The sequence below is a fragment of the Orycteropus afer genome, unplaced genomic scaffold, assembly GCF_000298275.1.
Source record: "Orycteropus afer afer isolate SDZICR_OR568_19922 unplaced genomic scaffold, OryAfe1.0 scaffold00266, whole genome shotgun sequence".
NCBI lineage: Eukaryota > Metazoa > Chordata > Mammalia > Tubulidentata > Orycteropodidae > Orycteropus > Orycteropus afer.
This window is the reverse complement of record NW_006921853.1, coordinates 1,335,999-1,358,289: the sequence shown is the minus strand read 5'-3', so window position 1 is coordinate 1,358,289 and position 22,291 is coordinate 1,335,999. Positions and strand designations below refer to the sequence as shown.

General features: G+C 45.4%; 1 protein-coding gene across 1 annotated transcript in view; it reads right to left on the bottom strand.

The window, feature by feature from the left end:
- The window catches only part of IL21R (interleukin 21 receptor), a 48,820-nt gene that overhangs the window by 21,566 nt on the left and 4,963 nt on the right, over window positions 1-22,291 (bottom strand). Inside the window, 1 exon segment of the mRNA XM_007950284.2 lies at window positions 10,563-10,730. Coding sequence (XP_007948475.2) covers window positions 10,563-10,730 — 168 coding nt within the window.

Sequence of the window (22,291 nt, the reverse complement as noted above, 5' to 3'; positions counted from 1 at the left end):
CGTTGGCCAGATTTCAAGAGCTTCTGGGGAGGTGGAGAGGCTTGGGGATAGGAAGTCAGATAGTGGTAAGCACTTTGGAGAATATCAAGTGCTGAACTTTACCATCCAACAGGGGAATGCAAATACAAAACCACAATGACATATTATTTTAACTTTATCAGATTGGTAGACAATGCAAGTCTGACATTATACGTTGCTGAGGGCATGGTGCACAGTAACTCTTTTTCACAGCTCGTGGAAATGTACATTCATATTACTGGTCTGGAAGATAGTTTGGCATGATCTAATAAACTTGAGCAAGCACCTGTCCAAGACCCAGCAATTTCACACTATATATACACTCCTAAAGAAACTCTAGCACGTGTGTACAAGAAGCATGTGGATCAATGTTTGTAGCAGTGTTGACATTAATAGTGAAAAACTGGAAACAACCTAAATGTCCACCAGCAGGAGAAGAGAAAAATTAATGATGGGGTCATCACTCAATGGAAAAATGAATCTCTTACAGCTACACACAACAAAGCCAACGACTTCCACAATCAAAATGCGGAGAGAGATAAAGTAAGTTAGAGAAAAACATATACCTAATAAAACCATTGGTGTCACACCTAAAAACACGTAAGACAGCTCAGTATACTGTTTAGATGATCATATATATGTTAGGAAAGTATAAATAAATTGGAGACGATGGATACCAATTTAGAACAGTGTAGGAAAGACATGATGCGGAGGGAGTGCTTAAGCTGAGTGATAGGAACTACTGATTATATTGTTCTGATGCCTCTTAAGTTGTGGTGCTGGCGAAGAATGCTGAAAGTACCGTGGACTGCTAAAAGAACTAACAGATCTGTCCTGGAGGAAGTGCAGCCAGAATGCTCCTTGGAAGCAAGAATGGCCAGACTTCGTCTCACCTATTTTGGTCATGTTGTAAGAAGCGACCATTCCCTGGAGAAGGATGTCATGCTTGGTAGGGTGGAGGGTCGGCGAAAGAGGGGGAGGCCTTCAATGAGATGGATTGATACGGTGGCTGTGATGATGGGCTCAAGTATAGCAGGGATTGTGGGGCTGGCGTGGGATCGGGCAGTGTTTCGTTCTGCTGTGCATGGGGTCACTATGAGTTGGAAACGACTCTACGGCACTTAACAACAACAACAACAACATGCTTCTTGGTGGGAGCTCTGGTAGCACAGTGCCCAAGGCACTTGACTGCTAACCAGAAGGTTGGCAGTTCGAACCCACCAGCCACTCCTCGGAATGAAGACGGGGCAACCTACTTCCGCAGTGATACCACCTTGGAAACCCCAAGGAGGGGTTGCCATGAGTCGGATCCGACTCGATGGCAGTGAGTTTGGTGTTTGGTTTGGTTTATGCTTCTTTGTATGTCTAAACTATCTCATAACATTTAAAATGGGATTCTTAGTTTCATAAAATAAAACTTGCATGGAGGAGAAACTTACACTTTGGTTCTGATGGAGCAGTTGGTATCAGACTAATCCTGCCATTGGGAATAATTACCAACACAGAGCGGAAAAAAACTGTTAGAAACATGGGAGGGCAAACAAGTTATATAGCACTCGAGTGGCCACTAGGATGGCTTTAAGAAGGTAAATCCTGCCATTGAGAAGGTAAATCCTGCCATTGGGTAAATCCTGCCATTCTGTCTCTAGAGAGACAGAAAATTGATTAGTGGTTGCCAGGGGCTGGGGCTGAGGTGAGTGGGGAGTGACTGCTAATGAACACAGGGTTTCCTTCTGGAGTGATGACAATGTTCTAGAACTAGACAGTGGTGTTGACTGCATGGATTAAAAACCATTGAATTGTACAGTTCAAAAGGGTGGATTTTGTGGTTTGTGAATTAAATCCTAATTTAATTTTTTAAAAAAAATGACAGCAAGGTAAAAATATTTTCAGACCAAAAAAAAAAAAAAAAAAAAGAGGGAGTTGGTACTGAGAGAATTTATCACTATTAAATCTGCTTCAAAATATATGAAAAAGTGAGGGGTTTTTTTTTTGGGGGGGGGGCAATAGAAAAATAATCCCAGATGGGAAGCCTCTTAAAAAAAGGACAAATATGAAAATGGGAACAAAGAACAGATGGGAACAAAAAGAAAACAAACAGGAAAAGGGCAGACTTTATCCTAAACATATCAGTACTTATATTAAATGCAACTGAACTAAACACTAGAATTAAAAGACATAACCTTGATAACAATGCTTGACATTAAAAGAAAGTTAAAATGTAGATCAATGTCTCTCATGAATATAGATGCAAAAATCCTAAACAAAATATTAACAAATGAAAGTTGGTTATATATACAAAAATAGATAATATATTATCACATGGGGTTTATTTCAAGAATGCAAATCTAGTTTGACATTTGAAAATCAGAAATCTACTTCACCACATTAACAGAATAAAGAAAAAAAGTTATATGACTGTTTAATAGGCTCAGAAACACACTTGATTATATGTATAAAAAGAAAAACTCTGAGAAAACATTGAATAGAAGGAATCGTCTTTAATCTGATAAAGAGCACACATATATATATATATATATATATATATATATATATATAAAATCCTTAATAGTCAAATACTGAACACTTTCTCTCTGAGGTTAAGAAAAAGACAAGAATGTCATGAACTGGAGATCACAGTCAATGCCAATGCAATAAGGCAAGAAAAATAAATACATTCAGAAAAGTTTGAAAACTAAAATGATGGAATGGTGCAGGATTTGAGTATCTAGAAAAAGGAAACTCAACAGATAAACCATTGACAAAAAGGCTGTAGAGATGGGTAGCTTTAGCAGTAGCTGGGTGAACGCAAGGTCAATATAAAAAAAAGACTGAATTTCTACTCACTAACAGGAGGTTGGGCAATCCTACTTCCATAGTGATACTGCCTCGGAAACCCAAGGAGGGGTCGCTATGAGTCGGGGCCGACTCGACGGCACATAACAACAACAACAACAACAACAGGAGCTCTGGTAGCATAGTGCCTAAGGCACTTGACTGCTCACCAGAAGGCTGGCAGTTCAAACCCACCAGCCACTCCTCGGAAGGAAGGTTGGGCAATCCTACTTTCGTAGTGATACTGCCTCGGAAACCCAAGGAGGGGTCACTATGAGTTGGGGCCGACTCGACGGCAAAACGACAACACAACAACAAACAGCAAACATGGAATGTTTTTAATTACACAACTTACATTACCATTTTAAAATATCAAATACCTAAGAATAACTATAATGAATAATGTACAAGACCTTTCACACAGAAAACTATAAGATACTACTAAGATAAATTAAAGAAAATATAAGTAAATGGAGGCAAATATTATGTTCATGAATTGGACACCACAATGTATTCAAGATTTCATTTCTCCCCAGATTGAACTAATGTTTCAGTGAAATCCTAAGATTAAAAAAAAAAAAAAATCCCAGCAAGGGTTTGATAGATTATTTCTAAAATCTATACAGGAATGAAAAGGACTGAGAATAGACAATTCTGAAGAAGAATATCAGTACTTTTAAAGTAATTAATAAAGTCTGGCATTGGTGCAAGAAAAAACAAACTGGCCCATGGAAAAGAAGAGTCCAGGAATAGGCTTACATAGAGCCCTTTGATTTTCAACATAGGCACCACCAGAAAGCAGTGGGAAAAGCATGATACTTTTTACAAAGATTCTTGTGTACTCATATAGAAAAATTAAAACTCGAGCCCCCAAACCTCACACCATACATAAAAAATCAACTCCAGAAACACTCAAACCAAAACCAAACTCACTGCTGTTGAGTCGGATCTGACTCATAGCAACCCCTCCTCGGGTTTCTGAGGTGGTATCACTACAGAAGTAGATTGCCCAACCTTCCTTCCGAGGAGTGGCTGGTGGATTTGAACCGCCAGCCTTCTGGTTAGCAGTCAAGTGCCTTAGGCACTACGCCACCAGAGCTCCCCGAGAAACACTAAAGTTTCTGTAATAAAACATAGGTCATCATGACCTTAGGGCAGGCGACATTTCTCAAACAGCACACAGATTTCTAACCATAAAAAAAAAGACTGATAAATTGAACTTCAAAATTAAGAATTTTAAGAGAATGGAAAAAGAAATCAAAATAGGAGGAGAGATAGATAGATAGACAGACAGACGGACAGAGATAGATAATCTGACAAAAGTCTAATATCAAGAATATATAAAGAATTCCAATAAAGCAATAGGAAAGAAAGAAAAGAAACCACAATTTTTTTAAAAAAATGGACAAAAGACTTAGACACTTCACAAAAGAGGACAACCAAGTGTCCAAAAAGCATATGAAAAGGTGCTCAAAATCATTATTTATGGAGGAAATGCAAATTTATATCCCAATATAATACCACTACCTACCAATCCAAAATGGCTACAATGAAAAAAGATAGACAATTCCCAGTGCTGGAAGAGAGATGGAGTAACTGAAACTCTTCTTCTCTATTCTGTTTATTATTCTGGTAGGAGTGCAAATTGGTAAGATCACTTTGGAAAATTTTGCCTACACAAAGGACCCAACAATTCCATTTCTAGGTTATACTCCTAAGAGAAAAGGTGTACATAAGCAGACCAGCAAACATGCACCATAAAGTTCAAAGCAGCTTTATTCAACTTCCCCAAACTGGAAAACAACCCAAGTTCTCGGCTTCCCTGTATCTTCATTACCTCACCGATTATTCAGGAATGGGATTTGATGGGTTCCTCAAATCAGTCATCATCTTCAATGAGGGGTTGTGGGTTGAAAGTGAAAGGTGAGGGTATGGTAAAAGTAAAATGACCGGTTCCCACAGGGATTGAGAAGAAATGGGGTAGGTGAGGAGGGACTCCCCAGAAATGTTAGAATCAAAAACCAACAGGGAAGTGTCCAGATTGAGGGACTTTCCAAGAAGGAACACAGAAGAAAGGGCTCCGAGGTTCTCCCTGGTCTTTTAGGGCTTCTGTCCACCTGCCCTTCTGTTGGACCTCCTCCCTGACTTCCCTGGTGTGACCCCTCCAATCAGACCTCACACCAACCGTGCCACTCCCTGGCTTCCCAGTGACCTCCAGAGTAAACGATATTCAAGATCTTTTGGGATCTGGCCTCCAACACATACCCTCTATCCCTCACCTTCCATCCTGGACTCCAGCTACACCAGATTCCTGACACCTCCACCAACACGCCCATCATCTGGATTCCAGGCTTTGGGCATGCTGTCTCAGCCACGGGAATTCCTTACCCTCCTTGGCCAACTGTCAACTCCTACTCAGTCTTCAAAACCCAGTTCAAATATCATCTCCTCTTAAATCTTTTTGACCTCTCCAAGGGCTGTGACTCACTCCTTCCCCTGGGGCTCACCCTCCCCAGAGGCACACAGGTCTCATTCTGAGCACCTCTACACAGAAGCCATGTGTCTGTCCGTTACTCCTGAATAGCCAATGACCGGCTAGTGCCCAACATACAGCAAGTGCTCAGAACTCTTGGTAAATGAATAGCTAATGAAAGAGAAAACTTCCTAATGCAGTGGATGTGAGGGTTACCCTTAACGTTAAAACCTATGTACACTACATTGCAAGCTTAAATCTTATTCTTTTTGACTCCTTTTGGTTAAATCCAGTGCATTGAGGGCCTCTATGTACAGGATGGGGGTAAAAGTTCCAATGTTCCCACTTCTCTTCCCACCTCAGGGCCTTTGCATGTGTCGTTCCTGCTGCAAGAACACTTTTTCTCTGCTTCCTTAAAGGATGGCTTTCAGTCTCAAACTTTCCACCTCAGAGAGGCCATCTGCTCTGTCGCAAGTGGATCGCCCTTGAGGCTCTTTGTGGCATAAACCCCCTGCTTTGTCTCCTTCATAGCACTTGTAATATTGTGACTCAGTGCCGATTTTATGTTTATGGTCTGTCTCTGTCATAGAATGTAAGCTCCCACAGGTAAGGAAACCTATCCAGGGCTGGCAGTGCAAATCCACCAGCCACTCCTCGGAAGGTTGGGCAATCTACTTCAACAGTGATACCACCTCGGAAACCCAAGGAGGGGTTGCTATGAGTCGGGACCGACTCGACAGCAGTGAGTTTGTTGATTGTTTGTCTCTTCACTACACAGAATGGAGACTGGGACCCAGTAGATGCTCAACAAGTAGCTGACGAAGGAATGAATGAATGAATGAAGCTAAGCACTGCTGAGTCTAGCAGTACAAGGAACAGTGCCAGAGGCAGCCCCTGAGAGAGGTCTTGGTTTCCCCATCAGCCTTGTCACTGTCCCCAGGAACTCCCAGCCTTCTCCCCACCCCACCCTCACCTCTTGGTAACAATCTCAACTCCCAGAGTCTGAGTGATCACTGTCATCAGATTAATAACAAGGAAGTTTCAGAGTGGGATGGTGACCTGCCTAGTGTCACAAAGTGAGTTCTTAGCCAAGTGGAGCTCTCAGGCTAGAAACAGCCCAGTGGCCCCAGACCAGAAAGGTGGCCCTGCCACTACCCACAATGAGACCTTGGCAACTCTCTTCCTTCCTCTGAGTCTCAGTTGTCCTTATTTGGAGAATGGAGGGAGAGGCTCTGGCCCGGCTGAGGGAATGTGAGGCAGGTGCTGGGTACACTGTAGGCATGTGGCTAATATTAGTTGCTTTTTCATTTTGTTTGGCCAGAGGTGAGGGCTAGGTTGTGGGTATCTAGGGACAGCTGCACCAAGGCACCTGGGAACATGAAGGGAAGGGCCTGTCTTTTCACAGCCTATGCAACCTCTCAGCCTCTCTCTGTGTCTCCCAGCCAGGCAGTGAATGGTCCCCCTTCACACAGCCTGTCCTAGCCTGAAGCACCTTTCCCTCCTGAAACTTCCCCCAGCCTGTGCAACCTCTCAGCTCAGCATCTAAGCTGTCCCAGCAACCTCTCCATACCTATTCAATCTCTCTATGTCTTGCAATGTCTACCAGCCTGGGCAACCTTGCTGATGGTGCAGCCTCTCCCAGCTCCTATAGGCCACCCTGTCACTCCAGCCCTGTTTCCCCCAGACCAGTAGGTGCTGCTTTGGGTAGCCTGGCCCTAGGCATAGTAGCAGAAGAAAGGACCTCTGATGTGGGGAAGGTAGGGTGTTAGAGACAGGGCTAGCAGCCTATTTTCTCTCCTCTCTTTTCCCAGCAAGCCTCTGCCAACCTGCCCCAGACCAGGCCAAATGGGGCTGACTGTGACTAACCCACACTGGAGAATGTTTGCAGGCCCCAGGCCTGGACTAAACCATCAAGTGCACTTGGCAGATGAAGAAATTCAGGTCCAGAGAGGTCCAGAGCCTTGTCCATGGTCACATAGCAAGGAAGGCTCGGTCTGATCCAGGAGCCAGGTCGGCTCTTGTCCCACTTCCTTGGGGGTGATTTGGGGGACTGGGTCCCTCCTGGGGCTGCAGGTGCCAGCAGGCCAGCTGGGGCTGGTCTCTGCTGCAAATGTTGTGGCCAGTTGGGGCCCTCACACGGGGGGCCCCCTTCCCTCACCCCAGGGAACATTCTCATCGTTTGAGAAGTTCCAGGTTTACTCAGAGCTCTCATTTGAGCTGGTGTGAAAAGTCCCTTTGGCCAGGGGCCAGGGCAAGGAGTGGGGGTGGTGGCACCTGTGAGCTGGGGGTGGGAGTGGGATCCTCCCAGCTGAGTCCTCTCCCTCCACTCCCAGTCCTTGAAGGCACTGGAGGCAGGGCAGGGGGAGCATGTGAGGCGGGCCAGGAGGTTGGGAAGACTGCCCTCCACAGGGAAGGGTCTGTTCCTGTGATGTCTCAGCTTTCTTCCCTCTACTTCTAAATGATTCCCTGCGTGGCCCCTAGCAAGTCCCCATGGGTTGTTAGCTACCATCAAGTCACCTCCTGACTCACAGTGACCCTGTGCACAAAGGAACAAGCTGTTGCCCTATCCTGCACCATCCCCACGACAGGCTGGAGATCGCACTGCTGTGACCCATACAGTTGTCACCACCTGATTCTCAGAAGCAGGTCACCAGGCCTGTCTTCCTAGTCTGTCTCAGTCTGGAAGCTCCACAGACACCTGTTCAGCCTCACAGCCTGACACACGGCAGGCCTTAATAGGTGCATGTTGAATATATTCCTTACAATGAATCCAGGATAGGCCTTCTGACTCCCATACTATAGACGAGAAAACTGAGGTTCAGAGAGGTTGAGTGGCTTATTGGAGGTCACACAGGTGACAGTGCTGAATCTGGGATTCGAACCCAGGCCTGGCTGACTCTACAACCCAAGATCACAACCGGCAGTGGCCTGGGGAGCCAGGCCCAAAGCCCCCCACCTGACCTGGGGCATCCCAGCTGCGTGGAGGAGGGCTGTGTGGTCAGTCATGGCTGTGGGGTTTCTGAAGGTGCTATCTCTACCAGGTGAGGCTGCTCCTCTTCCTTTCATTCAGGCAGCTATCAGGTGGAGTTCTGGGGGTGCAGCGGTTAAACGCTTGGATACTAACCAAAAGACATGATTGGAACCCACCTGCCACTCCACAGGACAAAGATGTGACAATCCGCTTCCGTAAAGATTACAGCCTTGGCAGCCTTGTGGGGTAGTTCTACTCTGCCCTGTAGGGTCACTATGAATCTGAATCAACTCTACACAAACAGGTTTTATCTAGGGCCCTAGGGAGGCCCTGATGTTGCAGTGAAGAGAAGCTGGCGCCTCTCAAAGCTCTTGGTGACCTGCGGACCTCCCACCTCTTGAGCTGGCCTCCTCCTCTGGGCTCCCCTACTCACCACCCACCGGGCCCCAGCCCCTTCTCTTGGCCTGACTATGACCTCACCAGAGGATAGGTGGCTGCAGCCCCTGGGGCTCAGCTCTGCCTTGCTCTCCCCACCTTCACCCCAGTTCTGGCCCCTCCAGGTACAAGGGCTCTCAGCTCCATCAGCTGAGGGGCTGAATAAGGATCCAGACACCCCCCAGGGCTGGGCGGGCAGGACCAGGGCTGTGCTGAAGCACTGTGGGGAGCAGAGGACCAGGGACCTCCCTCCGGGGGCTTCTCACCTGCCTTTGGATGCCCAGCCACCCTGGCTACCCCTCAGAAGATGCCCCTGGACATGAATCTTGTTTTCAGGGTATCCTATCCACAGGGCTATGGTCTTGACATCAGACAGAATGAGGCCAAATCCTAGCTCATGGTGGAATGTCCTGGGGCCAGGGTCTCCTCACTGGACCTGTCTCCTCATCTGTGAAATGGGCTGAGGCAGGCCACCAGCCTTACCTGGTGGTGTGGGAATTATGGGATATCTTGAAGTGCCTGCTACCTGATTGGGCCAGCGCCCAAGGGTCTGGGTGAGCAGGACCCCAGCTACCCAAGAGTCCCTGCAGCTTCCTGGAGTCTGGCCTTTCCCCTCCACAGATCTGAGCTGCCTCTTAGAGCACAAATTACCTTCCAAAGAGGGAAGCTGGTATCTGAGACCAACTCTGGGCAGGCCTCCAACCTGCAGCTCTCACAAGTTTATGCTCTGGATGTCTCACAAACAGCCGCACAAGGACAGAGCTCCATTTGTCCCATTTTACAGATGAGTAAACTAAGGCGAGTAGAAGCAGAGAGACTCCCCGGAGGTCCCGCAGACAGACTCTGAACCACCAGGTTTTCCCCCACTCTGCATGTGCTTCTGAAATCCCCACTGCACCCCAGCTGCAGGTATCCTCCCAAGGGCCACCTCGTGACTTCCTAAGACCTCTGCCCTGGGCCCCCTGCTCTAGCTGAGCAGCTCAGTGAACATGATATTCCTCAATGAGTCCTCAGTTCCCTGGCCCAGGTGTTTCCTCACCTGGGGACTCTGCCAGGAGTATCCCTTCCCTCTTTCACAGTCAACATTCAACCCATCTGTGGAGGCAACCTGCCAGGCCTTCCCTGGAGGACCAACCTGCCGTTCCTCCATGCTCCCTCATACCTGGGCTCACCTCTCCCTCACCATCAGGCCCATCCCCAATGCTGTCAGCTTTCAGAGAGAATGACGAGGAGACAGCTTGAGAAGGGCAGCTGCTGGGCCAGGCTGAGACCCACCCAGCTGCCTGCGAGTTGAGCCACGTTGCGGAAATCATTACCTGTCTGAGCCCCATTTCTTTGAAATGGGCCCACCTGCCCTTGCTTCAAAGGACTGTGTAAGAATTAGACAGAAAGGTAATAAAATGTTGAAGCCACACAAAGGTGATCACACCACCACCACCACCACCACCACTGAATGGGCCACGTAAAAACATCACACTCCCTGTACCCATAGCCATCCCCACCCAGCTCAGTTGCCCAGAGCCAGTGTGACTGTGGGTCAATGTGTGGCCTTGAACCTGCCTGCTGACCCCACCCCTTTAGCTGTTTCCACAGACAGCTCCTGGGGTCATCTCAGCCATTCTGCTGATGTCCACCCACAAAGAACTCCCCTCACCCTGAGCCACCTAGCTTCACTGTATGATACTTTAGTGCCTCAGTGTCCCCGGCTGTGACCGGGGCACAGGCGCCCTCTCTCTGGATCTTTCCCTGTGCCCTGGATGTCTTAGGCAAGGGACGGGCATCTGAGGCAGAGAGGCCACCCAGGCCAGCAGAGAGCCAGGAGTGCATTACCTGTGGTTCAGCTTCTCCTCGGAAACCCACTCAGGTGCCTGGGGCAGCCTGTGGGCTCCTGGGGCTAGGCTCAGCGTGAGTGGGAGATAAGGGTCCAAGAGGATGGGCAAGGATCTAGGGTGGGAACCCACAAGCTTCCCTGAGTCATCAACAAGACAGTCAAATGAACTGCCACCCCCCAAAACGGGCAGCGGGGGCCCCAGGAGGGCAGGTGGCTACCCAGCACAGATGCAGCCCACGCCGATGGACCAGCCACCTCCAGAGAGGTCACAACACAGACAGAAGACGGGCACTATCATGCAGGGACCAATCGGATGCACCGAGGGATGGACAGACCGGCAGACAAATGGAGAAGTCCAGCAATAGGCAGGAGGGCAGTCAGGCAGACACACAGGCAACCAGTCAGACAGACCTCTGTGCTGTTGTCAGTCACACAGGGAGAAGCAGGCGGACAGTGGGACCTCGAGCCCATTGGTCACACGGAGTGGAGGTCATTCAGCAGAGACGACAGTCGGTCTGTCTGGGGCCGCGCGCCGGGCGTCCATCCCCGCGGGGCCGCGTGTGCTCAGCTAGCGGCGGAGCCCAGTGTGGCGGGCTCGCGGCGTCTGGCTGCACTCGCGACCCCGCCCCTCCGCGGCCCCGCCCCGCAGCGACCCCGCCCCTCCGAGGTCACGCCCCCGCAGCGGCCCCGCCCCGCAGCGGCCCCGCCCCCGCAGCGGAGCTAGGGAGTGAGAAAGAGGTGGGAGCAGGCTTGGCTGCAGCAGGCACCCACAGCTCGCTTTCAAAGGTCACCTGTTGGTAAGACATTTGTGGCCATCAGGAGTGACGTTTGTGGCTTGGGGGCGGGTGACATCATCTCCACAGCCCTCACGCAGGCAGGCAAGGCGGTCGTGAACCACCGCTTCCACAGACTGGAAACTGAGGGAGGCTCGGGCTTGAAGGGGGAGGCACAGCTGGGACCTCAACTTCCTGGAAGTCAGACACCCGAGAAACCCCAGATCAGCTCAGAGAGAAAACTCAGGGCCACCGGGGCCAGAGACTTGCCCAACGTCCCCATCACAAGACCCTCTTGTAGAGTTTGCACACTGGCCTGCCTCTCTCAGTCTTGCTGCCTGCTGGACTAATAAGGGTCTGAGTTTGAGAGCAGGGCTCTGGTCCGACCCTGTCCATCTCTTCTCTCGTTGCCTTTGGACCAGCCTCGGCTGCCTGGCTGTAGGACACAAGACCTTATTTTGGTGCCCTTTAGAAAAGAACCTCTTGGGTTCGTGGCATCACCTTTCAGAGGGCCTCACTTTGCCCATCTGTCAAATGGGGGACACCTAACACAAGGAAGGCAGGAAGGAGCCCTGGGGGTGAAAAGGCTGCTAACCAAGTTTGGCATTTCGAATCCACCCAGGCCTGCATTAGACAAAGATCCCACAATCTATTTCCCCACAGACTACAGCCTAGAATAGGCTATGGGGGCAGTTCTACCTGTCACAAAGGTGACTATGAATTGAAATGGACTCCCCAGCACCAAACAACCAATGACAACAAGGCGTGAGGGAAGGCAGCCATTAACACTGGGGACTCTCCAAGCTGCTTCCAAAGGAGGATGTGTGAATTTTGTTTTGTTTTCTGTTAGAGATCACAGGACAACATTCAAGGGGCTCTGGCCCAGAAATCTCAAAAGAACACAACCACACCTGCTGCTACTAATACTATCTTACGTTTCCTCGGCACCTATACGATCTCATTTCATCCCACCAACGCTGGGAAGCAAGCAGTCAAGAGTATTCTCATTTTACAGATGGAGATGAGGGTCAGAGGTGTGAAAAGTCACACAAGCTAGAAATTGTGGGAGCTGAGATTTGAACCTGGGTGTAGTGATTCCTCAGTCAACCTCAGGCTGCAGAAATGGGCCCAAGTCAGGATGGACTGTCACCTGGAGATGGAGGCTATTCTGTGCTGGTTTGATGACAGAAGTTGGCTCAAACACACATGCCATCTCTCCCCAGCTGACTCCTTTTTGGGAAACAATGCGCCCCTGACCCACGTGATCACTCCAGGGTATAAAGAGAAAGCACAATTTCTTTTCTTTCCTTTTTTTTTTTTTACTTTCTCTAGATGTTTTTGAAGAACTTCGTACAAATTCCCCTGTGGCAGGTTTGGAAGATGTTTACCCTAGAAAGGTTCCCCTCCCCACCACCAAAATAGCTCGTGTTCCCTGGAGAGCAAATCTTGAGAGGAAGTGAGTTTTTCTTTCTCTTGCTCTTCAGGGTGAATTTTCTGGGACCATGGCACGTAACAACAACAACAACATGTATAGGAATTAGAAGCTCTGGTGGCATAGTGCATAACGCATTTGACTGTTAGCCAGAAGGTTGGTGATTCAAACCCACCAGCCACTCCTCGGAAGGAAAACTGGGCAATCTACTTCCATAGAGATACTGCCTCAGAAACCCAAGGAGGGGTCGCTATGAGTCAAAACGACTCCACAGCAGTGAGTTTTGTTTTGTTAGTATGGGAATTGGTGGGGAGGTAGAAAGATTAAGAGAAGTAATAGTAGAGCAAGCTAGTGTTTGCTGAGAGCTTCTCTGGTGGTGTAGTGGTTAAGGCATTTGGCTGCTAACCAAAAGGTTGGTGGTTCAAATTCACCTGCCACTCCACTAGAAGAAAGATGAGTCAGTCTGCTTCTGTAAAGATTTACAGTCTTGGAAACCCAATGCGGTCGCTATGAGTTGGAATCGACTCAATGGCATTGACTTTGGGTTGGTTTGGTTTTGCTCTGTCTCAGGGTTCTAAGGACTTTAAAGATGCACAGGCTCACTTAGCCTCAGAAATACTCAAGAAGATAGTCATGATCATCATCATCTTCATGCTTGTTTTACACATGAGGAACCTGAGGCTCAGAGAGGTTAAGTAACTTATCCAAGGACACACAGCTGGTGAGTAGCAGTTGGGATTTGAATTCAGTCATTTGGGCTCCTGAACTCACATTTTTCCTCACTCACTAACTACACTGCTTCTCAGCCTGTGTGGACACAAGGACTTCAATCTTCCTCCCTCCTGTCCACTTTCCTTCTTCTCCTTCTTCTTTCCACTTCTTACCCACCTATCCAGGAGCTCTGGTGGCATAATGCCTATGGCATTTGCCTGCTAATCAGAAGGCTGGTGGTTCAAACCCACTAGTCACTCCTCAGAAGGAAGACTGGGCAATTTACTTCTGTAGAGATACCGCCTCGGAAACCCAAGTCACTGTGAGTCGGAACCCACTTGATGGCAGTGAGTTTGGTTGGTCTGTTTGTTTTTTTAACCCACCTATCCATCTATTCTTCTGTCCATCCACCCACTCATCTATTCTTATATCAATTCACTCATCTATCCATTCTTTCATTCTTTCCTTCCTTGCACCAATATTTATTGAGCAAGCCCCACAGAAATATGCATACAATGGCAGCCCTCATAGAGCTTAGATTCTAGTGGGGAGAAGCAAACAAAAAGAGCAGGTAAACTAAATGCAAATTGTACTAAGTGTCATGGAAAACAGACTAGAGATCAAGGTAGTGACATTTGAGGGAACACCAGATAAGATGGACCCAGCCGTGAGTAGGAAATGTTTTAGGCAGTGCATAGACACTGACCACACTCATCTGTCAGTTTCTCGTGCTGTGATGGTTTGCATGATGCTGTGATACTGAAAGCTATGCCATTGGTGTTTCAAATGCCAGCAGGGGAGCTGGTAGTGGAGCTTCCAGACTAAGAGAGACTAGGAAGAAGGAGCTGACAATCTACTTCTCAAAACACTGGCCAGTGAAAACCTTGTGACTAGCAGCAGAACAGTAATACAGTGCAGGAAGATGAGCCCTCTGGTTGGAAGTCACTCAAAATACCATTGGGGAAGAGCTGCCTCCTCAAAGTACAATTGATCTTAATGATGTGAGTGGAGTAAAGCTTTCAGAACCTTCATTTGCTGATGTGGCACAACTTGAAAAGAAACAGCTACAAACATCCATTAATAACTGGAACATGGAATGTATGAAGTATGAGTCTAGGAAAATTGGAAGTCATCAAAAATGAAATAGAACACATAAATACGGATATTCTAGGCATTAGTGAGCTGAAATGTACTGGTATTGGGCATTTTGAACCAAATAATCAGTCTAGTATGTTGGGAATGACAAATTGAAGAGGAGTGGGATTGCATTCATCACCAAAAAGAATGTTGCAATACCTATCCTGAAGTACAACACTGCCAGTGATAGGATAATATCAATACCTTACAAGGAAGTCCAGTTAATATGACTATTATTCAAATTTATGCACCAACCACTATGCCAAAGATAAATAAATGGAAGGTTTTAACCAAATTCTGCAGTCTAGAATTGATCAAACATGCAATCAAGATGCATTGATAATTACTGGTGATTGGAATGCAAAAGTTGGAAACAATGAAGAAGAAACAGTATTTGTAAAATATGGCCTTGATGACAGAAACCATGCTAGAAGTGGCATGATAGGATTTTGTAAGATCAATGACTTATTCAAGGCAATATCATAAGTGGTGGCTCTACACGTGGACCTCACCAAATGGGATACACAGGTATCAAATAGACTACATTTGAAAGAGATGATGGAGAAGGTTGATATCATCAGTCTGAACAAGGCCAGGGGCTGACTATGGAAGTTGAAGCTGAAGAAAATTAAAACAAGTCCATGAAAGCCAAAGTATGACCTTAAATAATCAAATTCCACCTGAATTTAAACACCATCTCAAGAATAGATTTGACACATTGGTCACTAATGACTGAAGACCAGATGGCATGTGGGATGACATCAAAGACATCACATATGAAGAAAGTAAAAGGTCATTAATAAGACAGGAAAGAAAGAAAATACAAAAATAGATGTCAGAAGACACTCTGGAACTTGCTCTTGAACGCAGAGCAGCTAAAGTGAATGGAAGAAATGATGACGTAAAAGAGCTGAACAGGTTTCAAAGGGCAGCTCAAGAAGGCAAAGCCCAGTCTTGTAAGGAAATATGCAAAGACCAAGAGTTAGAAAGCCAAAGGGGAAGAACACGCTCAGCATTTCTCAAGCTGAAAGAACTGAAGATAAATTCAAGCCTCAAGTTGCAATACTGAAAGATTCTATGGGCATGATAATGAATGATGAAGGAAGCATCAAAAGAAGATGGAAGGAATACAGAGTCACTGTCCCAAAAAAGAATTCGTCATTGCTGCAGCATTTCACGAGGTGATATGTGATTCCACGCTGCACTGACCAAAACCAACCAAACTCACTGGCACTGAGTTGATTCTGACTCATAGCAATCCCCATTGCATTTCTAAGGCTGTAAATCTTTATGGAAACAGACTGCCTCATCTTTCTTCCATGGAGCAGCTGGTGGGTTCAAACCAGCAACCTTTTGGCCAGCAGCCAAATGTCGTAACTGCTACATCACCAGGGCTCCTTAAGCTGCATCGAAGGCAGTGCAAAAAACAAGGCTCTAGGAATTGACATTACACCAATTGAGATGTTTCAGCAAATGGGTACAATGCTAGAAGCGCGTTCACTCATCTATGCCAAGAAATTTGAAAGACAGCTACCTGGCCAATAAGGAAAAGATCCATATTTGTGCCATTACAAAGAAAAGTGATCCAACAGAATGGGGGAATGATTAAAAAAAAAAATCATTAATATCATATGCAAATAAAGTTTTGGTGAAGATAATTCAAAAATTAGTTACAGTGGTACATCTACAGGGAACTGCCAGAAATTCAAGCCAGATACAGAAGGGGATGTGGAACGAGGGATATCACTGCTGATGTCGGATGGATCTTGGCTGAAAGCAGAAAATACCAGAAAGATGTGTGTTGTTGTTCTTGTTATGTGCTGTCGAGTGGGCCCCGACTCATAGCAACCCCTCCTTGGGTTTCCGAGGCAGTATCACTACGGAAGTAGATTGCCCCATCTTCCTTCCAAGGAGTGGCTGGTGGGTTTGAACCAACAGCCTTCTGGTTAGCAGTCAAGTGCCTTAGGCACTATGCTACCAGAGCTCCTAGAAAGATGTATACCTGTGCTTTATTGACTATGCAAAAGCATTTGTGTGTGGATCACTTATGGATAGTGTGTCAAAGAGCAAACCTGAGCTTCTGTTTAAATTAAAGCAAAGAATTTATTGAAAGTACGAAACAATCCAGAATTGGGCAGCACTTTATGAGGATTCAGCAAAGTACTGCAGCAAAAGGAATTTTTCACAGAGCTCGAATACAGAAAATCCAGGAATTTACAAGGAAAAAAATCTGATTGGTTGATATTAACGAAGCTCATGCTTTAACAGACACAAGACAATGGCGAGATCCTTTAAACATTATTTTGCTAATGGCAGAGTTTGAGTAATTTAAGTTTCCTGTATGGATATCTTGAAGGCCAGCTTCCTTGAGCCAGCGTGACATGAAGGCTAAGAAGGAGAGCCTGCAGGCTTCCTGAAGTTCACTGGCTAGCTGACTTTTGAAGGTCAGCTCAGAATAAGCAGCAAACAAAACAAAAATGGAGTCTGGCCAGCATCTTTGGCAAAAGCCTCTCCTTTTGCCAAGCACCTAGTTCTTTTAAGTGCCTTCACACAGTGCAAATCATGGGAAGCCAGAACGCTTAATTGTGTTCATGCAGAACCTGTACATAGACAAAGAGGCTGTTCAAACAGAACAAGGGAATACTACGTGGTTGAAAGTTAGGAAAGGTGTGGGTCAGAATTCTATTCTTTCACCATACTTACTCAATCTGTATGCTCAGCAAATAATCCGAGAAGCTGGACTATATGAAGAAGAACATGGCATCAGGACAGAAGGAAGACTCATTCACAAACTGCAATAAGCAGATGACACAACCTTGCTCGCTGAAAGCACTTGAAGCACTTAACCCAAAGCAGTCTTCAGTATGGATCCCACCTCAATGTAAAGAAAACAAAAATCTTCACAACCGGACCAATAAGCAGCATCACGATAAACAGAGAAAAGATTGATATCGTCAGGGATTTCATTTTACTTGGATCCACAGTCAACATCCTGGAAGTAGCAGCCAGAAATTAAAGGACATAGTGCATTGGGAAATCTGCTGCAAAAGACCTCTTCAAAGTGTTAAAAAGCAAAGATGTCACTTTGAGGACTAAGGTGCACCTGACCCAAGCCATGGTATTTTCAATTATCTCATACACATACTATAGTTGGACAGTGACTAAGGAAGATCAGAGAAGAATTGATGTCTTTGAATTATGGCATTGGTAAAGAATATTAAATATTCCATGGACTACCAGAAGAATGAACCACTCTCTCTTGGTGTAAGTACAGGCAGAATGGTCTTTTAGAAGCAAGGATGGTGAGACTTTGTCTTGTGTGCTTTGGATATGTTAGGAGGGACCAGTGCTTAGAGAAGGACATCATACTTGGTAAAGTAGAGGGTCAGTGAGAAAGAGGAAGACCCTCAATGAAAAGGATTGGTACAGTGGCTGCAACAGTGGGCTCAAACCAGCAACGATTTTGAGGATGGCACAAGACCAGGCAGGGTTTTTTCCATTGTACATAGGGTTGCTATGAATTGGAACCAACCTGGCTCTGGTGGGGTAGTGCCTAAGGCATTTGACTGCTAACCAGAAGGTTGGAGGTTCAAAGCCACCAGCCACTCCTTGAAAGGAAGATTGGACAATCTACTTCCTCAGTGATACCACCTTGGAAACCCAAGGAGAGGTCACTATGAGTTGGATCTGACTCAATGGCAGTGAGTTTGGTTGTTTGGTTGTTTGTTTTTCTCTTTAATAACAACAACAAACACTGGGGTGGGAAAGAGTGGTGACTTGCTCCAGGAACCTGAGAAGAGCAGTGTGGCAGAACAGAGTGAGCAAGCAGGGGACTAATAGGAGGTGAGGTTGGGGAGGTGGCACTCCGTGCACACCACCCGGCCTTCCAGGACGTGGCAAGAAAGTTGCATTTTGTTCCAAGGGAAGTGGGAAGCCATCGGAGGTTTTCATCAAGAAAATGGTATAATCTAGTTTGCGTTTTCAAAAGAGTACAGACAGTTATCTAGATTATGAACGAGTTTGATTCCTAAGTCTGTCTTTAAGTCAAAGTTGTATGTAAGTCAGAAAGGTTAGGTACAGTTTGTACCTAATGTCAATTAGTCAAATGTTTGTACATAGCATATAATGTACTTTTCAATGTATAAAAACATTAAAGAAACACTTCCAGATACACTAAAACATCTTTAATGTAATAATGCACTAATAATATAACATTTTGATGTGCATCACAAAGTAGCATTCATTTATGATTACAAATCATTGTATGTATCTCGAAGTTTTAATATAATAGGCTTTACTGGACTTGGTTTGTAAACACTAGATGTTCTTAACCCAGGACTGCCTGCATTCTGCTCCCCCCCCCTCCCAGGGAATGGCTTAGAAAGTGAGCGGGGTGCAGCAGAAGCCAGACAGCCCCTTGGTGTTTAAAAAGATGCCTTCAGAGGTGGAAATTTAACTGCTTTCAGCTTATGCCCATTGGGGTGAACATGGGTCCTCTCACAGATAGATCTGTATTCAAGGAAGCATTCCTTGAGGAGTCCCTCTGGGTCTGTAAATGTTCCAGAAGTTTAGGTTTACAGCTTCAGGAGGAAGGTGTAATAAGATCTCTGAAGACCCTCCACCACCCTTCAGTACACAGAGCTGGTCAATCGAGAGGAAGTGGTCAAATTTACATTTCAGCCAAGGGGCCTCCTGGGACAGAAAGAATTGAGGCAGTTCCTCCCTTAAGCCATTTCCTTTTTAAGATTTTTATTTTAACAGCTCTATTGGGGGGGGGGTAATTTACATATACCCATTTTAAGTGTACAATTCAATTATTTTTAGTAAATTTATAAAATTGTGCAACCATAACCACAATCTGATACCAGAACATTTCCATCACCCCCAAAACCTCCCTAGTGCCTGTCTGCAGCCACTTCCTGCTCCCACTCCCAACACCCCCAATCTGCTTTCTGTGTCTTTAATTTCTCCTTTTCCTTTTCTGGACATTTCATATAAACTCAATCATATAATGTGTGTTCTCTTGGGTCTGGTGTCTTTTCACGTAGCATCATGTATTTGAAGTTCACTCCTGTTGTAGCATGGATCAGTTCTTCATTCCTTTTTATTGTGAAATAATAGCCCATTGAGTGGATATACCACGTTCTGTTTATCCAGTCATCAGCTGATGAGCACTTGAGTCCTGTCCATTTTGGGGCTCTTTTGAGTAAGACTGTTGTGAACATTTGCATGGAACTCTTAGGATGGGCACATACTTTTAATTCTCTTGGGTAGAAGTCTGGGAACCGAACTGCTTGATACTATGGCCAATTTAGGTTTAATTCTTTAAGAATCTGTCAAAGTGTTTTTTGAAGTGACTGAACAATTTTACATTTCTACCAGCAATGTATGAGGGCTCCAGTCTACCCGTACTTTGCCAATACTTGTGTTTTTGGCTGTTTCTCTTGTTATAGCCATCCTGCAGAGAAGGCTGATGGCCGAAGGGGTCCTCCCCGAAAATTGCAGAACTTGAACAGACTAACAGGCATGATCAAAATAGACCTTAATCATAGTGACTAACTTGCTATTTTTCTCTCCCTTTTGTTTTCACGGACACTGAGTTCTTCAGGTTTGTTATTTTCAATTATATGTTCTTAGGGTTGTTATTTTCCGTTACACCTTCTCTTACGCACATCTCTCTCCCACGACTGGTTTCGGCTGAGGACCATAGTCCATGAAGCGAGATGACCTTGGAAAGAGAGACACCAAGCCGGGAGTAACCAAGGAAGAACAAAGTCATTCCTGGCAGTCCAGGGAATCTTTGCCCCCATCCCATTTCCCTATGTAGTCAGACTTATCCCTTTGCTTGGGGAGACAGACTTTTCAGAAAAATGATTCTCTCTGTCTCCTTGGGTATTGATACTCAATAAACCTTTTGTTTTCCCACTTCAACCTGTTGTGATCATTGGCTTTACACAGCACAGGGTAAGGATCTTGTTTTTCCTACAATTCTAATAGGTGTGAAGTCATATCTCTTTATGGTTAATTTGCATTTTCTTAATGGCTGATATTGGGCATATTTTCATGTTCTTATTAGACATTTGCATATTTTCTCTGACGAAACTTCTATTCAAATCCTTTGACCTTTTAAAACTTATGTTGTTTTCTTATTGAGTTGTGAGAGTTCTTCATATTGTTTGGATACAACTCCTTTATCAGATATATGATTTGCAAATATTTTTCCCAGTCAGTGGCTTATCTTTCAATTCTCCTAATGGTGTTTTTAAAAGTATAAACATTTTAAATTTATTAATTTTTTTTGTTTTGTGGATCATGTTTTTGGTGTCATATATAAGAACTCTTTGTCTAATCCAAGGTCACTAATATTTTCTCTTATGTTTCCTTGTAAATATTGTATTGTTTTAGTCCTTACATTTATATCAATGGACTTGTAGTTTCCAGTCTGAGCTATAAAGAGCTTGGAAACGCACTTCTGGCAAGATGGTGGAATAGACAGATAAGCTACACAGACCCTCTTCAACAAAGAAAAAAGAAATCAATGACAGAGATACAGAAGATAATCCTGGAGCTCTGAGGTTTGAAAGGAAAAATACAGGAGTGGATTAAATACCAACTAATAGAAGAACCTGAATGAAAAAAGTGAATAAAGAGACATATGGAGCTGCAGACCATCAGCTGATGGCATGGCCAGTTTACAAGTGGCATTAGCATCTGGGCAGTAACCTAGGAATTGGCCCTGCCAAGGGCTGCATGGACAACTGCACTGGTGCCTGATGACTAGAAAGGAAAACAGCAAATGAGACAAACTGAGATGTGGACTTTGGGCTGTCCTGAGGGTGCAACCACTTTGAATATTTGCAAATGGTGCAACCGTTTTGGATATTTACAAGTGGCAACGTTCAGATCCCAGTGACCTTGGGTCACTTGCCAAGGATAGGCAACCATTTTGGAGGCTGGTGACTGGAAAGGGGCGACACTTCCCTTGTTACTTTTAAACTCTACACCCTCTTGATGAACAGAGGTGTGTCCATCGCCCACTTCCACCCACCTTCTGGACTGGCAGGAGTTCCATCCCAGTCTGTGTGCTCTGTGCCTTGTCCTGCCCCCACCCCCAGATATGTTTTCGTTTATTTTAAAATTATTCTTTTTTTTCCTTCCTTTTATTTTCATTCTTTTTTTTCCCCCTCCATTCCTGGGTTCTTGTTCCCCCCATTCCGTTTTCCTGGTTCCCATCTTTTTTTCTTTCTTTTGCTTTTTCCCATCCCTTGCTTTACTTTTTGGAGTTTTTCCATTTTTTTCTTCATTATTCGTTTGCTCTTGCTCTTTTCTCTATTTTGCCCCTGATCCTTTCTCATTTTTTGCCCCTCCACAGATATTGTGGGGTTTTTCTTTCTTCTCTTTTTCTATTTATATTTCTTTTGTCTTTTTTAAATTATTTCTTTAAACATTTCTTCTAATTTACTGCCTTTCCCCTCCTTCTTTTTTAAATCATTTTTCCTGTTTGTTTATGCAGTTTGTGTTTTTTGTCCTCTTGTTTATTATTATTATTATTATTATTAGGATTATTGTTTTTGTCTAACTGAATGGGAGACCGCAACTGAGCCCATACAAGCCAACCCTACCCACACCTCCTGGAGCCTCATCTACTGAGTGAGGACCACCACTTGCTTCTGCA